The 25,426-nt window shown below is 38.5% G+C and overlaps 1 protein-coding gene across 1 annotated transcript in view; it reads left to right on the top strand.

Annotated features, from left to right (window-relative positions):
• LOC126236096 (uncharacterized) overlaps window positions 1-25,426 on the top strand; it is a 301,836-nt gene that overhangs the window by 200,573 nt on the left and 75,837 nt on the right. Inside the window, exons 9-10 of the mRNA XM_049945164.1 lie at window positions 4,501-7,773; window positions 16,425-16,578. Of these exons, the coding sequence (XP_049801121.1) occupies window positions 4,501-7,773; window positions 16,425-16,578 (3,427 nt within the window). The remainder of the gene's footprint in view (window positions 1-4,500; window positions 7,774-16,424; window positions 16,579-25,426) is intronic.

The raw sequence follows: 25,426 nt of genomic DNA, 5'->3' as shown, positions 1-25,426 counted from the left end.
CGGTGTATTGGCTATAACATACAATTCTAGATGCATGTATTCCAGTCAGGCAAGAGAATGTATGTCTGTCGGAGTACGTAAAGACAATAATAATTTGTACAAATATATTTCAATATCGTTTGTTCTCTTTCGAGCATTTCTTTGACATCATGGAGGTCACATCCTCAAGTGCCCTTCAATTGCAGTGCCACAGAGCAGACGACTAAGTCAGCAGGTATAAGTGTCTGTTCATGGCTTGCCTCACAGATATCACAAAATCATTACAATGGCAATCTGCACAGACCATATAACACCTCCCAAAAGTGGGGTGCTTCCTACTTAATAACTGCCTTAACATCTTTCGACAGCTAATGAAGAGCAGAGTCGTGGGATATCTTGTTGCCAAAATGACATGTCCCACTTCACCTCATTTCACACACACACACACACACACACACACACACACACACACACACACGACAAAAATGCTGACACATTTAGCACCATATCCAAAGTTTATTGAGACAAATTATTCTTTTGTTTCTGTCCTATGTTTACAATAAAGTGCCCTATTATTGTCTTATAGTGGGATTTGCTGTTGTTGATCAGCCCCTGTAACTCTTCTTAGAGATCTATCTTCTCAACAAAATATGTGCATTTTGGTGCATATGTCTAAAAGTCTTTGTTTGACTTTTGAAATAAGTCTTACTATTCCGTATGAAATTCCTTCCACATTTATAATACTGCATTTAATCTTCTTGTTAGAATAATTATTACATCTAATTGTTCTCCTTGCTTTTTTCCTCTGTACCAAAACATATGACCAAGTATTTATTCAGTCTCCTTTTTTTCCCACTGCGCTACTGATAACCCTTCTACATCCAATTTGATGTCATGTAGCTCCTGTTCCAACATCATTGAACTATCTTCAGTTCCTAGTGTTCTGCAGTTTATTGTCCCAAAATAAAAATTACAGAGGCACTTGGTTTTCCAAGTATTTATTATCCTCAAATAAAAATTATAGAGGCACTTATTTTTCCAAAGTCCATGTTATTGTCTATTAATCGTACTGTGTGGCAAGATAGGGCGCAGAAATGGCTGAACATATAACGTGGCCTGAAGTCATTGCCTGAGCTCCCTCAGTCAGCTAATACTAGTAATTTTTCTGTTCGACCAGAAAACTGTTGTTCCAGGAACTTGTGCATGTCAGTAGGGCCTGCAGCAACCCTACCCAGGATGCTTTAAGCCCAAGAATTTGGCAAGACATGTGAACTGTGCTATACCTTGGCAGAGACATCCTCAATAGAGAGATCAGCCCACACCTGAGTGCTTCTATGACTCAGAGCCTGTGATCAATGTCACTGGCTTACATAGTTATCGTATATCTATTCGACTAACAACTCTGCAGTTAGTATCATCACTTGGCATTCAGTATGTCATTGTGTCACTAGTTGTAATACTCTTTTGAGATAGTTGCATTCTTTGACTAACCACACTGCATTGCAAGTTGTTGAGCAGCCCACCCATACTTATTCTCCATAAAGCAATCTGTGAAGTTACTCATGCCTGCAGATAACAGCTGCAGAGCGTGAAGGTCTGGAATCATCATTAAGATGGAACTCTCCTCCCAGTTCTTAAATTTTTCTTATTATAATTTATATATCATTTTGTGAACTCTGAAGTAACACGAAATTGTGTAAATATGGTACTATGTTTTCAAATTGTAATTTAGTCTTTTCTTAGACTGTTGCAACATAAAAGTATTTTCTGTAATGTGGGTATCTCCTAAGTATGAACACGGTAATACACTGGTAGAAAAAAAATTGCAACACCGAGAAATAATTGATATAGACTAATGAAATTTCAGGAATACATTTATCTGGCTAACATATTTCAGTGATTAACATTGCAAGATCTCAGATTAATGTAAGTGTGAGATAAACTATTGCAAATGTGAAATGCTGGGGTGCATTAATAACTGGTGCAACCGCCACAGTGTTGAATGCAACCATGCAGACATGCACACATTCTTTTTTGTAGGTGCTAGATGTTGGTTTGTGCGATGGAGTTACAAGGCTATCACACTTGCAAGGTCAATACAGGGATGTTTAATGCTGTTTGTGGATGACACTGGAGTTGCCACCTGATGATGTGCTCAATTTGAGACAGATCTGGTGATTGTGTAGACCAAGGCAAGTTGTCAACACTCTGTAGAGCATATTGGATTACAACAGCGGTGTGTGGGTGAATGTTATCCTGTTGGGAAAGAACCCCTGGAGTGCTCTGTGGCTGTAATTGGACAGTTTGACACATATAGTGTCCCTGGAATGCTATTCTTGCACGGCAGCACAACAGGTCAAATCACCAATAGACATACAGATCTGCAGTCGGAGTGCACGGGATAATCATGAGTGTGCTCCTGCTATCATACAAAGTCGCACCCCAGACTATAACTCCAGGTATTGGTCTGGTGTGTCTAGCACATAGACAGGTTGGTTGCAGGCCCTCAACTGACCTCCTTCTGATCAACACACGGTCTTCAGTGGCACCCAGGCAGAACCAGCTTTCATCAGAAAAAACAACAGACCTCCAAGGTGTCCTCCAAAGAGGTATTGCTTGACACTGCTGAAGTCACAAGTGGTGGTGGTTTGGTGTTAGTGGAATGTACGCTACAGGGTTTCTGGCTTGAAATAAACAATTCGTAACAGTGCGTTCTGTCACTGTGGTGCCAACTGCTGCTCACATTGCTGGTGCAGATGCAGTGTGATGCTCGAGAGCTGTACGCCAATTCCCTCATGTACAGTGGCTACATTCCTGCCAAGTCTTCCTGCAGTATTGCAGAAGAGCATCCAGCCTCTCGTAGCCCTATTACATGACCTCGTTCAAACTCAGTGAGATGTTGATAATGGCCTCTTTGTTGCCTTAAAGGCGCTCTTGACTAACATCAACTCACCATGTCCAATCTCAATGGTAACTAACTCTCATGACCATAACTGTGAGCATTTAAAGCAAACCTGATTTGCAAGAAATGCAAATGCCAGGCTTAGATTGATTGAAAAAATCCTAAAGAAATATAAAACTTTTATCTATTATCGATGAGTATCACTGCAACTGCGATGAATAAAGGCTTCTTGAAATTACAGCAACCAGTTGCCTGTCATTATTGTTTTTTAATTTTAGCTATTACATTACTGGTTTCAAACCTCCTAGTAATTCATGTACTATGTGATGATAAATCTCTAGACAGTTCAAAACTGGTAATGAAACAATAAAAATTGAAGAACAAAACAAAAGACGACTGATTACAGTAATTTGAAGAAACCTAAAGAAATGTACCTCGTCCAACAAAAAGTGGCTTACAGAACACTCTAGACCAATTCCTGGGTACAGCTTTCGAGTCAGACAGGAGTAGGGCTGCAGTCACATGTCAGTGCATTTGGGTTTTTGTGTGAGTGTGAGATTAGTTTCTGAGCTGTGTTTGTGTGTGTGTGTGTGTGTGTGTGTGTGTGTGTGTGTGTGTGTGTGTGTAGCACAAATCAGTCGGCTATACAGGGCTATTACAAATGATTGAAGCGATTTCATAAATTCACTGTAGCTCCATTCATTGATATATGGTCACGACACACTACAGATACGTAGAAAAACTCATAAAGTTTTGTTCGGCTGAAGCCGCACTTCAGGTTTCTGCCGCCACAGCGCTCGAGAGCGCAGTGAGACAAAATGGCGACAGGAGCCGAGAAAGCGTATGTCGTGCTTGAAATGCACTCACATCAGTCAGTCATAACAGTGCAACGACACTTCAGGACGAAGTTCAACAAAGATCCACCAACTGCTAACTCAATTCGGCGATGGTTTGCGCAGTTTAAAGCTTCTGGATGCCTCTGTAAGGGGAAACCAAGGGGTCGGCTGCAGTGAGCGAAGAAACGGTTGAACGCGTGCGGGCAAGTTTCACACGTAGCCCGCGGAAGTCGACGAATAAAGCAAGCAGGGAGCTAAACGTACCACAGCCGATGGTTTGGAAAATCTTCCGGAAAAGGCTAAAGCAGAAGCCTTACCGTTTCGAACTCATTGATGGGGACATGCTGTGCCGAGTGTGGGAGGCACTTGATTATCGGCTTGATGTCTGCCGAATCACTAAAGGGGCACATATCGAACATTTGTGAATGCCTAAAAAAACTTTTTGAGTTTTTGTATGTGTGTGCAAAGCATTGTGAAAATATCTCAAATAATAAAGTTATTGTAGAGCTGTGAAATCGCTTCAATCATTTGTAATAACCCTGTAGATAAGTTAGTTGCCTTTCCTCATTTTCATTTGTTCCTCTTCATGTTATACAGCTCGAAGTGCTGTGTGTCACCTTATAATGCAAACTTGCATATTTGATTACATTGTTGCTCCAGTTTTCTGTTTAAACAGGCTACTTGTCTCCCCAAGTAAAGTACTGTGACAGAAGTTCTTGCTAATAATTTATTTAGTTTGTATTTATTACTGTAGATTTTAAAAACTTTATTCTTTTCTTTCAGGGAAGCAACGGTGATCCACTAGCTATCAGTTATGAACTCCAAGGAGTTACTCACCAACTGAAACCTCCAAAACAAAAGAGGAATAAAACACCAAGCATAGACAGAAGACAAACCACAGAAGAGCTGGATGGTTTAACTTCAGATAATTCAGTAGGTAGGGCATCCTTGATAGAATGGTCTAAATTTGAGGAAGAAGCAGCACAGATAAAACTTACAGAAAGTGACATAGAGGACAGTGAGACAAGTGTAGAAATACCTTCTAAAAGGACAAAAAGTGAAAGAAATGTAGTTAGTGAATCTGGGGAACATGTTATAAATGAAGCTTCAAAGTCATTTGGTAAGTCCGGTATAGTTGACATTCTACAGAAAAAGCTGATGAGCTTAGAACCAACATGTGATATACCAGAACCAGAAGTGGAAAGACCAGTTACAGAAACTCAAAATATTTCTGACAACAGCAGTTCTCTGCATCGAGACTGTTTGCAACCACAAAATTCGGTAAAGTCTGATGGAGACAGCTGCTCAAAGGTGGTGCCAAATGGAACCTCTGACAGCCAATCGAAAATTAGTGGAAGAGTTTGTGAAATATCAGATGTTAATATTACTTCTGGTGCAGATAATACTGCATTCAATAATGAACAAATAACAGATTTTCTCTCCTCAGTAGATTCACCGAACAAAGGTAAAGATTTGAAGGAACTGTTACCAAAAGAATTAAAAATTGGAACCAAAGGTGAAAGCACCCAACCTGATGAGAATGTACCACTGCAGAAGGAAACAACAAAAAATGAAAACTCTCCTGTTCTTGACAAAGCCGAAACAAATACTGACAGTGAGTTGCTGGATAAGAAATACTCTGGTGCAGTACAAGAACGTGTATTGTGTTCTGTGCCAGCTGATTCAGAGCTGAAGGTGCCTGAAAATGAATCAGTTACTTCAAACTCTTTGGGCAGTGGAGAATTAGGTTTGACCACTGAAAGGCAGTCATGTAATAGTGAAATACCAAATGACTCAAGTGTAATAGTGAATATTCCAAAGAGTGTTATTGTGTCAGTTTCATCTGTTAATATAAATGATGAAATGAAAACATCTTCTGAAATATCTCTGGAAAATAAGCATGTGCTACTGGAACAGAATGTAAAAACAGAACTGCTAGAAAATTCAGATGCATGCACAGAAAACAGCTCAAACGTAATTTCCCTTGCCCCACTAGTAAAGCAGTTGGACAGTGTCACTGAACTAAAAACTACCACTAACAAACTATCTGCAGAACTGAGTGTGGAAGAGTCATCCCATCCAGATGTTAACATAGTGGATCCAGCGAAGAAACAGACATTAGAAAAACATAAGGATGCTGATGAAGAAGGCTCGCTGAAAGAGGAGAATTTCGATCAACAGTCCCCATATTGCAGCAATGCTGATATAGCAGATTTTACACCCAGAAATGATGCAGTTGATGGTCTGAATGACATATACAGTAAAGAAAGTGAATATTCAGATGAAAAATTAATTTTGCTGTCAGACAAAGATTCCATAAAAGTTTCCAGTAGTAAAGAACCAGCAAAAGATGGATCTGTACTTTGCATTACTGTAACTGCCTCAGATGCAGTTCCTGAACATGGTTACAGTAGGCGCACCACAGAGGAAGTAACAATCACAGAAGACAAATTGGGCACTGAAGAATTTCAGCACAATAAGAATGTGGAATCTGACACCTTGATTATAGAAAAGTGTGAAGAAGAGGAAAAGGAAGAGGAAGAGAAGTGTGAAGAAGAAGAAGAAAAGAAGGAAGAAGAGAAATGTGAAGAAGAGAAAAGGGAGCAGAAAGAGGAAAAGGAGGAGGAGGAAGAGGAAGAGGGACAAGAAGAATGCCGAAAAGGAAAAAATGAACCAACAATTCCAAGTGCTAAATTTTTTGTTTTCTCACCTGAAGATGTGAACGGAGTTGGGGGAAAAGAAAGAGAGAACATTAGTGAAAATGGTCAACTATCTTTATGTAACAATTCAGATATTGGAGTTGACAAAGGCACAACTATTTTAGAGAGTAGTGCTTTGCCAGAAATATCAGTAGTTAAATCAGTTCCTGAGCAACAGTGGGAAAATTTGACAGACTATGAAGCAGATGACAGCCCAGACACCTCTGATGAACATATTGTTCTAAAAATGTCTGCAAATGTGAGACATTCCCCTGAATCTAAGAAAGAGACCTCAAAACTATTCTTTGACGATGCTGATGAAAATAAAATTCCAGATGTTTCCGTTAGACCTTCAGGAATTCGTATCCGTGATGTGAGTGTTATGTGTGTGAAGAGGAAAGCAGCAGAAGCGGCCATGACCACTAAATTCAAGGAAGAAAATAAGTCTGATATTGAACCTGCTTCCGATGTAAAGATCTCAGATGAGACACACACATCTGGTGACGAAAACCCTCGTGAAACAGAAGCCTTAAACCAGCCTGAGATTCAGAATACATGTGTTACTGTTAATAAAAACACAAATATACTTTCAGTGTCACAGTTATCCACAAGTTTAGTATGTGAAGAACAAAAAGAAGTAAATATTACCACTACAGACAAGTACCGAGCTTCTGAGAATGTAGGAAATATTGAACCAGATGAAAGTAACACAAGTACAATAAATACAAACAAAACCAGTGCTAAAAGTGTAGAACTAGTCAAAGCCACTGACGATATTCTCTTACCTTTTGAAATGGTGTGTGAACATGAAAGTGATGAGGATATACAAAGTGAAAATGAGACGGCAGAAGAAAGTGTAACTAAACAGGCAAAACAGTCATTGCAAATGGTGGAATCAAGTAATGCTCCAGATGATCAACTGGAACAATGTACACAAGATGCGTCCCCAAAGTCTCTCTCAAATAGGTCTACATCAGATGTTAGTGAGCAACTGGAACAATGTATGCAAGATACATCCCAAAAGTCTCTCTCTGATAGGTCTCCATCAGATATTAGTTCTGATGCAACAACTAAAAATCTTAATACATGCAAAACTGTGTTGGTAGGAATAAAGTACAGTAAACAAGCATCAGCTCTTGACATACCAGGACGTGCAACTCCTGAGAGTGTAATTCTACTTCCTAATAGCAGAGCAGAGCATGGACAGAACAATAATGTAGTTGAAAATAGCATGGATGACTCCTTAGATGCCCGATATAGAAGTTCACCTGTATTGGGCAACAATCAATCCTATCTTCCGTGTGCCACTTCAGATGCAGGTCCCAATACTGCAGAATTTCACAAGCATGCTGAAAAGGTGAGATGACAGTACCTCATGGTAATACTTATTGGCATATTTTCTCCACATAAATGTGTCTAAATATTAACACCCTCTGCCTAACAATTTGCCCTTCCTCTGTCCTATAATGTCATCCCAATCCACACCTGCATATGATCTTCATCATGTGTTTACCTCACTGGCTTGGTACCTGTGTGCTGCGTGCCTAGCCCCTGTGCACCTGCCACCACCCCTCCTGTACAACTAGCCTGCACACATGCTGCCTCCCTCAGAGCCACTAGCTACCTCCAACTGCTTGTCATCCCATACAACATTACACCTATTCCAGTCCATCTACCAAACTGCAATTCTAGCTCTGTGTGTCCATCTGGCACAATGTAGGTGCACAGAAGTGTGTATGTGTGTGTGTGTGTGTGTGTGTGTGTGTGTGTGTGTCTCCTTTACTACTATACAGAGTGATTCACAAATAACTGTACATGCTTCATGCGTGTGGGTCAAATAAAAGTCAAATGTTAAATGAAGTTTTGTCTGAAACTGCTGTATTTCCGACGTATGGTGCATAATGTCATTTGTGGTAGGCATCATATAATGCGCCAGTACAGACTGTCGGTGCATCGTGTTCACCTGCGTATCAACTGTTGTTGCTTTGTCAAAGGTGCCATTGCACATTTCATTTGGGTGGTAAGAGAATATTTCAAAGCTGCTTAGCCTGATAAGTGCACAGGTCATGCAGCACCAGATGCTTGGCTTACCAGCTCTCCAGATATTAACCCCTGGACTTCTATCTTTGGGTCTGTCTCAAGGAGCTGGTGTATGGTGTTGCAATTGGGAATGTAGCACAACTATAGCAGTGAACTGAAAATAGCTGTGCAGAATGAGATGAACGTAGCCTCCATATTCCAGGAGAAGTAGGAAGTCAACCATGTTACAGTCTTCATCTACATGGACATCGTTTTGAAATTTTTCCAAGGTAAACATACAGTATGTGTGGTTGAGTTGAATTTTGGGTTCCTTCATGTTGTTGCTTTCTGAGAAGAATTAATTTTGTGATGTACTTGTGATCCCTACTCTATTGCATAACTCTGAAACAAAGCAATTTCAGACCATACTTTATTTAAAGTTTTATTCTTATTTTGATGCTTACATTACACCCATGAAGCGTATACAAATACTTTTGAATTATGCTGTATATTAACTTATGTTTATTTATCATCCTTGAACCATGTCCCTGCCTCGCCAGTTATTATGTGGGCTTGTGGTGCAGATAAAAGCTGGAAAGTCATGTAGTTTGTCATTCATGTCATACATTAAACTTCAGTTTGGATGGCAGTTTTAAGTTTGCCATAATTCTAACATCAAACTTGTGTGAAGCCAATGTTAAGTTACTCTCCATAAAAATATCTTAATTGCCTGAGTCAACCATCCATTTATTTATAAATTAAACATAAGAAAATGACACATTGAGTTGTGGACAGGCACAATGAAAAGACTGCTACATATTAAGCTTTCGGCCTAAGCAGTCATCACAAAAGAAAACAAAAACACACGCATTCACTCAATGAAGCATACCTCACACACTTATGACCACTATCTCTGGCTGCTCAGGCCAAACTGAAACCGAACTGCGTCAAACGGGAGCAACAATCTGTAATGGAGGAGGGCTTGTGGATGGATAACAGTGTACTAATAGGGGAAGGGGAAATGATACTGCCTGCCAGAGTGTGTGCAGGACTAGACGTGGCAGACAAGGCTGTCTGGTGCAGCATTGGGAGGTGTGGGGGAGGGAGGGAGGTAAGAAGAGAGGGAGTGGAAAGGAGAGGAGCAGAGGGTGCATTGGCAGAGAGCAGTGCACAATGAGGGTGAGGGGACATGTGTTGGGAGGTGATGGGACAGAGGGGGCAGAAACTGTTGAGTGGAGCAGGTGGGGATAGTAGGTTACTGTGCATTGAGGCTTGGATGATTTCGGGAGCTGAGATTGTGTTGTAAGAATAACTCCCATCTGCAGAAAAGCTGATAGTGGAGTGGAGGTTCCAGAGGGCATGGGTTGTGTAGCAGCCATTGAAATCAAGCATGTTATGTTCAGCTGCATGTTGTGCAACAAGGTGGTCAACTTGACACTGGCCATTCATCTTGGTGGATAGCTGGTTGGTTGTTATACCACATAAAAAGCTGAGCAATGATTGCAGCATGGCTAGTACACAACATGGATGCTTTCACAGATGGCCTGGCCTCTGAATGCTTAGGATAAGCCTGTGACAGGACTGGAATAGGAAATGCTGGTTGGGTGGATTGGTCAGGTCTTGCACTTGGGTCTTCCATAAGGATATGATTCCTGTGGCAAGGGTATGAGATTGGGAGTGGCAAATTGTTGATAGTCTGATTTGAACTTTAGAGTAATTTTCCAATAGTGCTTTGATACCTAAATACGGAAGTCTTAAAGTGGTTGATACAGCCCAACCGCAGTGACACATAGTACTTTGTTCAAGAGCAGTGGGATTAATAAAGTGAACACCACTTTGAGGTGAAAATCATTTGAATAGCAAAAATCATTGAGATCCTTAAACATACAAATCCAGAACAGTGTGCCTGAGAAGTCTGTGGATAAGCAGGCTCATTATACCCTAAGTCATACAGTGTGAGATGAAAGAAAGCATAGGAGGATAGTAACAAGGATATATCTCATTTCAGAGCATGGTAAGAGGTAGCTGTTCCATTTCTGGCTGGTACTGAGTAAGGCAGTGTGTGCTCCTGCATAGCTGGTCTAAAGACCTGTGATGAATATTGCATATATTTGAAGAAAAGACATTGAAGAATTGTTTCTAGATGGGATGGGATAGATAGAGTCAAACTGTAAAGGCTACTGAAACATTTTTGCATTGTATGAGACTGCTTGCCACTTCAGATGTGACAGTCGTGTATGGCCACATTGACTGAGAGAGACATTTTGGTGTGGACTGGGTAACAACTGCCAGAAAGAAGGCATTTTTGTTGATAAGTGGGTTTAATATATACACATCTTCTTATGGAGTCATCATTGAGGTTAGATCCAGGAGGGTCATGGGGAAATGAATGGGTCAGGGAGTTGAGGCTCTTAAGGTAATAAAGATAAGGTAGTGTACCCTGGATCCGTATAAAAAGGTATCATCAATCTGTCTGACTGTGGTGATGGTTTACTAGCAGGCTTCTTACTAAGGACCCATGGACAGGACAGTAAGTGATTATACCGTGCCCATACCTTTACTAATTTAAATTTGTAATTCAGTTATATCTTTAAAGGAAAAGTAGTTATGAATAAGAAAGTAATTAGTTGTAGTCACCAGGAAGGAGGTAATTTGGTTTGTTGTCACCCAGACATTGGAAGTGATGCTGTTTGATGACAGCAAAACTGTGGGCATTCCTGAGTTGGTGTAGGTGGAGGTGAGATTGACAGTGACAAGCACAGTGCTGTGTGGCAAAAGGGAAGGGCAGATTTAAACTGGGTACTGAACCAGACCTCAATCTTTTGCCTTTCATAATGCTCTTATTGACTGAACATGCAGGCACATCTAATGGAGTGTTTCAAAGTTTTGATTCAAAAATGCACACTTCACTGCAGAGTGAAAGATTCATTCTGGATTCAAATCCTAAGCTGTCCAGTGATACACTTTCTTTGAGAAAATTTGACTACATACTGGCCCTTTACATAATAAGACTTCTTAAATCTTCATCTACAACAAAATTTGATAAGTGTAACACAAATTTTAAATATTATTGGTTCATCTATGGCGTAGAAGAAGTTGTCATCACGTAGAAATGATTTCATTTTGTTTTCGAAACTTTCATTACTTGTTAGAACTGTTAGTTTGAAAGGGAAGTGGTCAGATATGTTTATGGCTTTGTACTTCACTACTTTCTGTACTAGTATAGGGTTACGTTGTGGACAGTGGAGGTTATTTTTGTTCTTGCTGTTATATTTACGAATACTACTATAATTTTCGGAGCAGATATAGACTCAGATCACAATATAGTAGTGATGAAGAGTAGGCTGAAGTTCAAGACATTAGTCAGGAAGAATCAATACGCAAAGAAGTGGGATACGGAAGTACTAAGGAATGACGAGATACGTTTGAAGTTCTCTAACGCTATAGATACAGCAATAAGGAATAGCGCAGTAGGCAGTACAGTTGAAGAGGAATGGACATCTCTAAAAAGGGCCATCACAGAAGTTGGGAAAGAAAACATAGGTACAAAGAAGGTAGCTGCGAAGAAACCATGGGTAACAGAAGAAATACTTCAGTTGATTGATGAAAGGAGGAAGTACAAACATGTTCCGGGAAAATCAGGAATACAGAAATACAAGTCGCTGAGGAATGAAATAAATAGGAAGTGCACGGAAGCTAAGACAAAATGGCTGCAGGAAAAATATGAAGACATCGAAAAAGATATGATTGTCGGAAGGACAGACTCAGCATACAGAAAAGTCAAAACAACCTTTGGTGACATTAAAAGCAACGGTGGTAACATTAAGAGTGCAACGGGAATTCCACTGTTAAATGCAGAGGAGAGAGCAGATAGGTGGAAAGAATACATTGAAAGCCTCTGTGAGGGTAAAGATTTGTCTGATGTGATAGAAGAAGAAACAGGAGTCGATTTAGAAGAGATAGGGGATCCAGTATTAGAATCGGAATTTAAAAGAGCTTTGGAGGACTTACCGTCAAATAAGGCAGAAGGGATAGATAACATTCCAACAGAATTTCTAAAATCATTGGGGGAAGTGGCAACAAAACGACTATTCACGTTGGTCTGTAGAATATATGAGTCTGGCGACATACCATCTGACTTTCGGAAAAGCATCAACCACACAATTCCGAAGACGGCAAGAGCTGACAAGTGCAAGAATTATCGCACAATCAGCTTAACAGCTCATGCATCGAAGCTGCTTACAAGAATAATATACAGAAGAACGGAAAAGAAAATTGAGAATGCGCTAGGTGACGATCAGTTTGGCTTTAGAAAAAGTAAAGGGACGAGAGAGGCAATTCTGACGTTACGGCTAATAATGGAAGCAAGGCTAAAGAAAAATCAAGACACGTTCATAGGATTTGTCGACCTGGAAAAAGCGTTCGACAATATAAAATGGTGCAAGCTGTTCGAGATTCTGAAAAAAGTAGGGGTAATCCATAGGGAGAGACATGTCATGTACAATATGTACAACAACCAAGAGGGAATAATAAGAGTGGACGATCAAGATCGAAGTGCTCATATTAAGAAGGGTGTAAGACAAGGCTGTAGCCTTTCACCCCTACTCTTCAATCTGTACATCGAGGAAGCAATGATGGAAATAAAAGAAAGGTTCAGGAGTGGAATTAAAATACAAGGTGAAAGGATATCAATGATACGATTCGCTGATGACATTGCTATCCTGAGTGAAAGTGAAGAAGAATTAAATGATCTGTTGAATGGAATGAACAGTCTAATGAGTATACAGTATGGTTTGAGAGTAAATCAGAGAAAGATGAAGGTAATGAGAAGTAGTAGAAATGAGAACAGCGAGAAACTTAACATCAGGATTGATGGTCTCAAAGTCAATGAAGTTAAGGAATTCTGCTACCTAGGCAGTAAAATAACCAATGACGGACGGAGCAAGGAGGACATCAAAAGCAGACTCGCTATGGCAAAAAAGGCATTTCTGGCCAAGAGAAATCTACTAATATCAAATACCGGCCTTAATTTGAGGAAGAAATTTCTGAGGATGTAGTCTGGAGTTTAGTATTGTATGGTAGTGAAACATGGACTGTGGGAAAACCGGAACAGAAGAGAATCGAAGCATTTGAGATGTGGTGCTATAGACGAATGTTCTACGCAGAATCGGAGAGGAAAGGAATATGTGAAAAACACTCATAATGAGAAGGGACAGGATGATAGGACATCTGCTAAGACATGAGGGAATGACTTCCACGGTACTAGAGGGAGCTGTAGAGGGCAAAAACTGTAGAGGAAGACAGAGATTGGAATACGCCAAGCAAATAATTGAGGACGTAGGTTGCAAGTGCTACTCTGAGATGAAGAGGTTAGCACAGGAAAGGAATTCGTGATGGGCCGCATCAAACCAGTCAGTAGACTGCTGACAAAAAACTATTATTTTCAAGTAATGCATAATTCTTCACAGCATACTTCATAAGAGAGAGTAAAGGTATTGTGAGGTTTTTATAAGCATTTATAATTTTTCAAACAGCTGCCTGCATGAAGCTTGAGAATGGACACCAGGTATTATCCATACAGCAGGCTTCTGTTCAATGAATTCTTTTGTGTCTGTCTGTGGAATTGCCCCAAAGAATGGAAATATGTAAAGTAAGCTGATTTTCTGATGCTTTCATCACCAATTGTATGTGGAGCATTTGTTGCTGAGCTAAATAGCTTTATTTTTCTAGTAACTGAACATCTGCCATATACTATAAATTCGTTACTGAAATAGTAGCTTTATGTCTCAAATTATGGTCCAGTGGTGTAGTGTCACCCCCATAAAAATTACTATTTTGTATGCATTTAATACACATAAACTCCTTCCATCTCAAGGGGATTTCAGTTTGAACATATTTAAATATTCTAATTCAACAAATCTTTTTAAACCATTCAGACGAAATTATCATTTGTACTCTACTACCTCAAGAATGTAGCTGCCATAAAGATAACATTTTGTTTGGCAAGTTGCCATTTATAAAATAATCTCGTCCTAATGATAAATAATTTATTGTACCATGACACTAGGACTTTCAACTACAAGTACTCATACTGACTATGTGCACAATTCAGAAAGCATCAAGAAAATCAGTGAGATGTATTTGACATAACTGAACAATGCAGGAAGGGATTTTATATTTTTCGTAGCTGCTATTTTTGCAGGAACTGTAGTGTATATTTTCAAAATAAAATTCAGTTGTCAGTTGCACAGATATATTTTTTTTTGCTTTACCAATTTCAACAAATAAATTTATCTTCAGAAATTTTGTATTGTTTTAGCACATTCAATGTCTTCTTGGCAGAACATAATGTCATAACATGTCCAAAAATGTACGTATTGTATGTGGTTATTGTAAACACAGATTGCACGCGCTTGCCCTCTAGTACAGTAACATAACCGAATGGTTTGTGCATCGTTTCAACAAATAGATATCTAGCTAGTCGAAATTTACATCAGAAAATGTTATATTCAACTGAAGACAAAATTGGGTGCATGATTTTCTAATGAAATTATATTAATCCTTACAATCTGGGTGGGGGGGGGGGGGAATTGGAAATTTTTTGAATTAGAGTATATATTTGTAAGTTAACAGTTTAGGATACTTTGTTGATCATTTCTTCAAAAACTGAAATTTTGAAGTTTTATGAAGTTTTAGTACTTCAAGCAGTTTAGTGATGTCACCCCATTCGTGTTGAAAAATAACACACAAAATATATGCACTCACTGGCATTCATGTATTGTCTCTCACTTTGTTTCTTGTATCAATTACACAATCAAGCACCTAACAGCAAGCAATGTTCAACAAAGGTAGATCATATTTCATTATGGAGCAGAAGTTTGTGATCAACGATCTCGTTTCCTAAAAAATTGATTTTTTAGTATCAATCTTCTCTACTGGTAATGTTATGAATCATATAGGTGACTTAAATGATCACAAAAATATTATAAGAACTGCCCTAAATTTTCTTACTCATTTTTGGAGCCATGGGGGGAGTGTTTGGATAATATTGTAACTAGTGATGAGACAAGGGCCTCACAGAAAGCTAATACTGGTCTATCGAATATTAATTCCAAACTCTCTTATATAACAACAACAACATCAATAATAATAATAATAATAATAATAATCAAACCAATTAACAGCCCATGGAAAGTATTTTGGGATTGAATGCTACATATCCCAAGAACTGAAAAATGAAATGAGAAACTTACTGTTCCACTTTCCAGTAGGATAATTGTTCTCATCCATCACAATCCTCAGTTGGAAAAATTCAACTTTTGCTTTGTATTTGGGCCACTAAGTGTTTGAGCATGCACCATGCAGTCTTGACCTTGCTTTCCTAATCTATAAAAACTGTTAGAGATGAAAAGTGAAGAAAAGCTGTCACTGACTTCCTCAACAAATTGGAACAGTTGAATCCTGTGGAGTGTATAAAATTCTTTCAGCATTACAGTAAATGTTTGAATTTGTCAGCTATACTGGAAAGCCATGTTGTACTCTTTATGCAATGTCTCTAAGCAATAGTGAAATGTAACATATTTGTGTATCTTCCTATACATGTTTTGTGTTTTTCATTCTCTTTGAAAAAGATGAAATGTCAAAACACATAAGTTGATTTTGGGAATAATAAAAAAAAAATGTGGTCAAGACATCATAAAAGTTAATAAAGTGCATCCAGATGGTGGCTTCATCTCGTAGCCCTTTCATGCAAATTGCAACTAAATTGTTTCAATTGTCACATAGATCACTGTCAGTTGTTGCTGACTTCCCACTAATTTTTAATCCTTTGTACTAAAACATTCTTTGCAATTAAGAGTGAACTTTGTTATATTCAGAGTTTTGCTTGTTCTCAGTAGGTACATTTCTTATGATGTCAGAAATTTGTAATATATTAAAAATGTTTTTGAGTTTGCATTGGTTTCTAGCTTATCATTTTTACTGTTTTAGATAGCGAACTTCTGCTGTAATACACTTCAAGAGATATTGCGTGAATTTAGCAATGCAGGAGATGAAAAGGCAACCATAAAAGCACTGCAATTGGAAATAGAAAAAATAAATTGGCAGCACAAACAAGAAATTGCAGAACTTCGGCATAATGCAGGTAACAAACTGTACTGTAATCATACTATTTTTGTGAAATTCGTTGGTCTTCCATTGGTACAATTCTGTTTTAGTTAACAGTGTAATATCTATGGCTGCATCCTTACTCTGCATACTGCCTGTGAAGGGCATGGCAGTAAATTCTGCTTCAGGAACATTAATTCCCACAAAAAATTAGAAAGGTGCACATAATCAGGAAAAAGCAGCATAACATACTCAATCTTAAAGAACAGAGTTTCATGGAGACTTGAAGTTTTAAATAATTTCTTTTCACAGGGAGGCCTACAGTATGGTGCAATTTCAAAACTGTTGTTTGTTGTTTTTACTTTAATGATTTTGTGAGAGAAGCTGCAGTTGCTTGGTAGTACGTGTGATTATTGTTAGATTTGTTGTTGGTGGTGCTTTTGTTGTTGGAGAGACTGTCACTATATATGACAACTTTCACATCCATTCACCATTTGATGTAGGTGCTTCTACATTATAAAAACAGATCTTATTCAGAATAAATTTGCATAATCTTACAATCAGAAACACAAAATCAACTAGATTTGCTAATACTCAAAATTATTAACTCTTTGCTATAAACATAAGTAGTTCATGCTTATGGAATGTTACTGCTGATATGCACGCCTGGAGAGTACTTAAAAAAGGCTGCAGATTCTTTGAATGTGTTTTGTCAATCATATGTTCATAATTACCTTTACCTTTAAATCTTCTCTTTCTGCATTTGTCACTCCTTGAAGTTGTGATCCTGCTCCATAGTGCCACTCGTAGCTAAATCGAACTTCTTCACTGTCTGAAGGAAAGCGTTGTGATAAAGGAAAATTACGTTTGCTACTCACTAGCTACAAAATCGTGTAACATCTTGTCAAAATCCTTCTGTAGTTAACACTTCCCATAACACTTCCACCGTATCAATTATAGATTCACATTTAAGCTCTTAATAACCAAACTTATCACCAGACGGATCATTTGTATCCCAAAATCAAAAAGTAAGTAAGTACTTAATGAATTAATTCCACACAGTATTTTATTTTATTTTATTTATTTTTTTAATTTTCTCCTTGGAGCCACAGCCACAGCCCTTGTCATCATGACTACTTCATCTTTGAGGCCCATGGCACCTCCAAGTCACAATGTCAAAGTGTAAATGGCTCCTTCTCACCAGCAGAACACTTGCCCTCTGTTGCGCCTTATGGCTGTTTTGTGCTTATATTTGCATTTTGTATCTGTGCATAAATCAAATTGCACGCACAGTATGCGAACTTTCCTCTATAACTATTACCACAAATTAAGGTTTCTACACAACCATCTTTCATCGGCACAGTAGAAACGAAGTGGGGCATGTTGCTACCTGGAATAGCAACATATACCACCACACTTGCTAGACAGAGAATATCACATCAGACTTGAGTTCCCTTTTATGTTGTTGGTTGTTGTTGTGGTGGTGGTGGTGGTGGTGGTGGTGTTTGATTTGAAGAGTGATTTGATGCAGCTCTCCATCCTAGTCTATCCTGTGAAAGCCTCTACGTCTCTGCATATCTACTACAAAGTACATCCATTTGATTCTGTTTACTGTATTCAAGCATTGGTTTCCCTTTACAATTTTTATCCCCCACTCACTTCCTTTCATTACCAAATATATGATTCCATGATTATTCAGTATGTGTCCTGTCAACTGCTACCTTTTTTCAGTCGAGTTGTGCCACTAAGCTCATCATTCTTCAGTTTGATTCAGTACCACCTCTTTAGTTATTTGTTATGCCCATCTAATTTTTGACATTATTCTCTTCTTGTCTAAATTGCTTAAGTACAAAACCTCACACTTCTGGTATACAATATATTAACACAAACTCTCCAGGAGATACAGTCTTAAAATAGCATTGTCCTTGTGGGCAGAGAGATTTGCATGTTCATATAACACTAATGGCTATGACAGCAGTAGCATAGCTATTGGCAGTGCTCCCAAGCCAGACTTGTCTTAATCAGTGAACCAGATGGAGTGTGTCTCACAACACCCTGTCTTCCCACTTCCTGTTCTTGACCCCTTCACATTTTTAAGAAAAGGGGAGATGAACCTTGACAGCTGTAGAGAAAGCAATTCATCTTGGGGACGTTTATCCCAAAATCGAGAACCGTAGTTCTCCAGGTTGGTAGTTGGCAATGGGTTACTGCCTTGTAACAAATGACTTGTTAGCAGTAAACAGACTACAAAATAGGTGAAAAATGTAAGAACAAGGTACATGATTTGGAACATGGAATATTTGGTGTTCGTATAAACAGGTGTGTGAGTCAGTCTAGTCAAGGGTATGGTAAGATATAAGATAGATTTAGTTGCTATACAGAAGTTCACTCGGAGGATATTGGTATCCACCATCTTGTCTTTAACGGAAGAAGTGAGATCAGACACTAATTGGGCATTCGATTTTGTGCGAGTAAGGCTCTAGCTGCTGATGTATCTGGATTTTCATCAGTGAACAAAGACATATGTAATTTGTGAACTGCCATGCACCCACAGAAGAAAGCACATTCCAAGTGTTAGATGAATTCTGTGTGAAACTGGATGTAGTCACAGACGCCTTCAGCAGTAGCAGTTGTAAAGTCCTACTGAGTGATATAAATGCTGAAGTGCAAAGAGAAGACTTATTCCATTTAACAAATGGGAGACACAGTTTATGTGAACTCTGCAACAACAATGGCATTAGGCTCATAACTTTTGCCATGCTGTTGGGAATGTTCATCAACAGCACAAATTTGCTACAGATGGGTATGCATAAAAGAACTTCAGTGTCACCAGATGGGAAAACAGTTAATCAGACAGATGACATTGCAACTGACATCAAAGCAAAGAACTGGGTGAGGGATGTAAAGACCGCACAGAGTGCAGAGACTGGGAGGAACCTCTTCCTAGTAAGAAGTTGGCTACAAGTACAGCCCACAACCAGAGTCCAAGAAACTCATCATCCTTAGATAACTGTTCATCTGACTGATTCAAAAGGCAAAGTGAAGCTCTGGAATCAAGTCACGGAGAGCTAGTACACAAACACAGGGTTGAGACAAGGAGATGGATGTGTCACCAATATTGTTCATCTTGGCACTTGAAAAGATAATGAGGAAAGCTTTCCATAATAATGTCAAGGGGATCAAGGTAGCGGATGAGAAAATCACACAGCTCGCATTTGCCGATGATGTGGTCTTGTTGTCCAGATCTAAGGAAGAACTGATGCAGATGAGTGACAGGTGGAGGTGGCAGCGAGCAGAATCGGTATCCTTGTGAATGAATCAAAGACTGGGTAATTGATAATGAGCAGGACACATGCCTGTTCAAGAGACCCATTTCGGCCTCTGGTAGTGGGAATGTGATCATGCGGAAGGGTTCACAATTTTAAGTATCTGGGGGTAATCCGTTCAGAGAACACATCTTGTGAGGCAGAAATCAAAGCAAGGATCCAAGCCACAAACCAATCATACTTCAGTCTGAGTCAGCTTTTTAAATTGTAAAGTCTCTCAAGGAATTTCAAACTGCGGCTGTACAAAACACTGATCCAAACAGTAGGGCTATACGGTTGTGAAACTTAAGAGTGCGCGGAAGAAAGACTTAAATAAGCTTATCATTTTTGAGTGATGAGTCTTAAGGAAGATCTATAGTCCAATACAAGATGAGATTACTGGAGAATGGAGGATCTGGCATAATTGTGAGCTGGATGAAATGTACTATAGATCTAACATTGTAGGCAGGCAGCTTGTATGGTTGGGATATGTTGCTCAGATGGATAAATGCTGATGGCATTTAAAATCCATAGATTTTGCTCCCTGATAAGGGAGACCACTAAGAAGACCAAAGAAAAGGTGGAGAGGCAGAATCCACGAGGGCCTGCTGCAGATTGGCATAAAGGTTGATTGGCGGCAGAAAGAAGGCACAGAACAGAATCCAGTGGAAGAAGAGCCTTGTAGGTGCACACAGTCTTCTGGGCCTAATTATGTAAAGTAAAAGTTAAATATAGTAACACAGTAATAAGATTTAGTGATCAAGGCTTATGATCATTTATTGCAGATGTTTCTAAGGTTGAACACATCTCCATTTTAAAGAGAATGATTTCAGAAATCTACATCCACTATGGTGCTTGCATGACCTGTAATTTCACTAGCCAGAATACCTTTATCATTGTCAATGGATTGTGTACCAGCAAGATTTTAAAATGTCAAAATTATTATTCCAATTCTTCTAGGTATCTACTATTTCTATCTAATTAATGGTATGTATCCTACTGAGTGGAAACAAAGTTTAATAGTACCTGTACCCAAGAATTAGTAACGTTCAAGATTAGCTGTCGATTTACCTTAATTCTAATAACATGTATGACAGATATGTATTAGGCTTGCTAGGATGTCATAATACAACTATTACATTCATAAAAGTGACCTAGCTAATAAAATCTGTCAACAGATGATAAATGTCTGTTTTAACATTACTTCAATCCTGAAAGGTGTATGATATCATTATTTCAGTACCTTACTTCTGGGAAAGAAATAATTGAATAGCAAAGGTGTTGTTCCCAGTCGGTAGCCACTCTGAAATGCTTCAACTGGTAGTGCCTTTAACATGTTGGTCACATTCTTTTGAATGTTCTACAGAGTCCCAAAATGATGTCCTTTTAAGACATTTTTTTTATTTTGGGAAAAGAAAAGAGTTACAAGACTCGGATCAGATGAATAGGGGGCTGTGGAACAACAGGAATGTCTTGTGAGATAAAAAAAATTACATGATGGAATTAACCATTTGACATGTGGCATCGCCATGATGCAGCATCCACTTGTCTGCAGCGACTGGTCTCACTCCGTTCACCCTTTCCGTAAGCCTTTCAAAGACACCTTTGTAAACACGTGGTTGGCAGTTTGTCCTGGAGGAAAAAATTCTTTATGCACAATACCCTTACTGTCAAAAAAGCAAATCAGCTTTGTTTTGGACTTTGATTTGCTCATTCAAGCTTTTTTCAGCTGAGATGATGACTCATTTTGCTACTCCTCACTTTGCTAGTTTGTCTCAGGTTAGTACTCAAAAACCCAGGACACATCACCTGTGATCACATGACTAAACCATTCATAGTCATTGGCAGTCCCTTCAAGAAGATCGGTACACATGTTTCTTCGATTGGCCTTCTGGCCAGTTGTGAGATTTTCGGTGCAATTTCTGCACAAACCTTTGGCATGTGCAAATATTCAGTCAAAATTTGATGTACAGTGAAAATGTTCAACAAGTCACCCGTCGTCCTTCATGTTAAATGTATGTCTGATCTTAAAAGAGCATGCACACATTCAACATTTTCATCAGTTTTCGAAGTTGAAGTTCATGTTCATGTTCAACGAGTTCTCAGGCTTCCAAAAATGATTTGTGCCAGTGAAAAACTTGCACTTTTGATAAGGAACGTTCCCCATAGAGCTGTTTCAACTTTTCAAAAGTCACATTCGTGGATTCCTCGAGTATAACACAAAACTTGGTTGCATAATGTTGCTCTAAATTCCGCTGTTCCATTTTCGTAACACACAACAAAAGCACTTCATTCATGGCACTCTCAAAAATCACGTGATAGATGTACAGAGCTAAAACTCGGGCTGAATGTCTGTAAGGGATGATCACACTGGCCTAAGCAATAGAACAACATAGCATTGCCAGATTCTAACAGTGTTGTCAGTCTATTACTTTTCTCACATACCTCTTATCCCTCTGTGAGGAAAGAATAAGAATAAGAATCTTTATTAGCCGTTCAGTATTTTCTTATACAATGGGCTTCGTCAATAAGTTCAATTACAGTATAAAGATGGTTATATTCTCTTAACAATGTATATATAAATCATGTGAAATTTAGTGTAGTACAATAGCACACATTTGGAATTTTATATATTATTAATTTTACAATAAAAAGGAAAACGTTATACAGATTTATATTAAGCAGGGAGTATTCATGTTGATGACACTATGTCATTATCATATACATGTTGATAACACTATGTCATTATCCTAAGCTATTGATACAAATTTAGGTCCTACTACAGGCAGAGGTACCTTTCTCTATGTTAAAACAGCAAATCTGCCATATTACAATCTTTGAATTCATCAACTGAGTAAAATGCTTTACCTTTGAGCCATTGACCCAATGTTGTCTTAAATTTACTTTTAGATACTGTTTGTACAATTTTAGGGAGCATATTAAACAGTTCGAGGCCTACATATTTATAACTATTATGTATGGTTATAATAGAGGGAAACATTCCACGTAGGAAAAATATATCTAAAAACAAAGATGATGTGACTTACCAAATGAAAGTGCTGGCAGGTCGACAGACACACAAACAAACACAAACATACACACAAAATTCAAGCTTTCGCAACAAACTGTTGCCTCATCAGGAAAGAGGGAAGGAGAGGGAAAGACGAAAGGATGTGGGTTTTAAGGGAGAGGGTAAGGAGTCATTCCAGTCCCGGGAGCGGAAAGACTTACCTTAGGGGGAAAAAAGGACGGGTATACACTCGCGCACACACACACATCCTTTCGTCTTTCTCTCTCCTTCCCTCTTTCCTGATGAGGCAACAGTTTGTTGCGAAAGCTTGAATTTTGTGTGTATGTTTGTGTTTGTTTGTGTGTCTGTCGACCTGCCAGCACTTTCATTTGGTAAGTCACATCATCTTTGTTTTTAGATATATTTTTCCTACGTGGAATGTTTCCCTCTATTATAACTATTATGTATCTTAGACAGTCTAGAGTATAGCAGATCAATTGTGTGGTTTCGTCTTGTATTGTGGGTGTGGACAGATGACCTAAGGGGATATTGAGCTATGTTTTCTTTTACGTGTAGTAAGCAATAATAGATGTACAAACAAGGAACTGTCATGATGTTAAGTTTTTTGAAATGTTCCCTGCATGTATCCCTAGGAGATAAACCCACTACACATCGAAGAGCTTTTTTTTTCCATCTGAAAATTGATATTGAACTGGGAGAATTTCCCCAGAGCAGAATACCATAAGAAAGATGGGGGTGGATATAAGCAAAATATGAATGCAGCAGTAAGTTTTGGCTGACATTACTCCTAAGCTTATAAAGTAGGAACATAGCACGTGCAAGTTTAGAACAGACGTATGTGATATGTTTATCCCAGCTAAGTTTCTGGTCAATCATCATTCCTAGCAGTTTAACGGACTTATTTTCTTTGTTTGATACCTTCAAATTAAAGTATATTTCCTCAGTTTTTGTTTCATTTATGAATAGGGAGTTTGCACTAAACCAATGAACTGATTTTTCAAATATTATATTATTTTTTCCTCGTACAGATTCAAGAGTCTGTCCTGAATTGATAAAAGTTGTATCGTGTGCATAGAGGACTGTTTTACAGGGTAAATACTGTGGCATATCATTAACATACACTACAAACAGGAAGGGCCCAAGTATGGAGCCCTGTGGCACACCTCTTTTTATTATTTGTGGGTTTGACAGCTGCCCATTTACACTAACAAATTGTACTCTGTTGCTTAAGTAGGATTCTAATAATTTCAGGGTGTCCTCTTCCATGCCGTAGTGTCTTAATTTCATGATCAAAGTACTATGAGATACAGTGTCAAATGCTTTACTCAGGTCTAGGAGAGTAGCACATGAGATTAATTTATTTTCAGAGCCATCATATATATCACTAACAATATTTTCAACTGCTTTAACTGTGGATAGTTTAGACCTGAATCCATACTGTGAGTTATTTAACAAATTATTCCTCTCAAAATAGTGATTCATTTGTTGGTGAACACAGTCTTCGATTATTTTAGATATTATTGGGATTAATGAGATAGGGCGATAGTTACTTGGATTTGATTTATCTCCTTTCTTAAATATGGGAATAGTTACTGCTATTTTCAAACAGTCGGGGAAAATCCCTTGCTGTAATATATGGTTAATGAGAGTGGTTAGAGGGGGCAGAAGATCACTTGATATCTTCTTTATGACAAAGTTTGACAGACCATAGAAGTCCTCTGCTCTGGAACTACTTAGTTTGCCTATTGCTTTGCTAACATCATTTTCAGTTACTGTTGCCTAGCAGAATTTATGGACTACATACTTATTTGAACCTAAAAGAGTTCTAGCATCAAGCCTGGCGTTGAGGGGAGACAAATCTTGTTGTAAACTGAAGTTAACAAAGTGTGAATTTAAGATATCTGGGGCTATGGGTATAGCTAGTTGAGTTGTTGGTCTATTTATTTCACTTTTAATTACTTCCCAGGCAGCTTTACAGCTGTTTCTGGATTTAAGAATATAGATATCATTCGCCCTACATTTTGCCAAACTTATTTCAGATCTATAAATATTTCTTATTCTAATGTACATCTCTTTGTACTCGTTGCTGTTATGAGATCTGTCCTTAAACATAAGAAGCATAATCCTGATGCTGTTGAGGTATGGCGTAAACCAATTATTTAGTCTCTGTGGTTTATGAGCTCGGTTATTATTCTGTCTTTTTACTAATCTGGGACAACACTCATCAAATATTCTTGCAATTTCCTCTATAAATAATTTGCTTGTGTTATTCACACACATATCTTTGTATAAGATGTCATTCCAGTTAACTGACATTAATCTGGTTCTAAACTCTCTTATGTTGCATTCATTCATAGGTCTAACAGTTTTGTGTTGTTCATCTGGAATGCTGACTGGAACTGTAATCCATAGGCCATCATGGTCAGCTAGGCCTAACTTCACTACTCCAATTTCAACATTATTTTCATGGATATTACTTATTATATTGTCTAAGCATGCATTATATCTTGTAGGCTTATCATTTAGACAATAGCAATCAAAAGCTCTTA

This window comes from Schistocerca nitens, chromosome 2 (assembly GCF_023898315.1).
Source record: "Schistocerca nitens isolate TAMUIC-IGC-003100 chromosome 2, iqSchNite1.1, whole genome shotgun sequence".
In the NCBI taxonomy this organism is placed as follows: domain Eukaryota; kingdom Metazoa; phylum Arthropoda; class Insecta; order Orthoptera; family Acrididae; genus Schistocerca; species Schistocerca nitens.
Note: the sequence above shows the minus strand (reverse complement) of the source record. Positions and strands in the feature narration are given on the sequence as shown.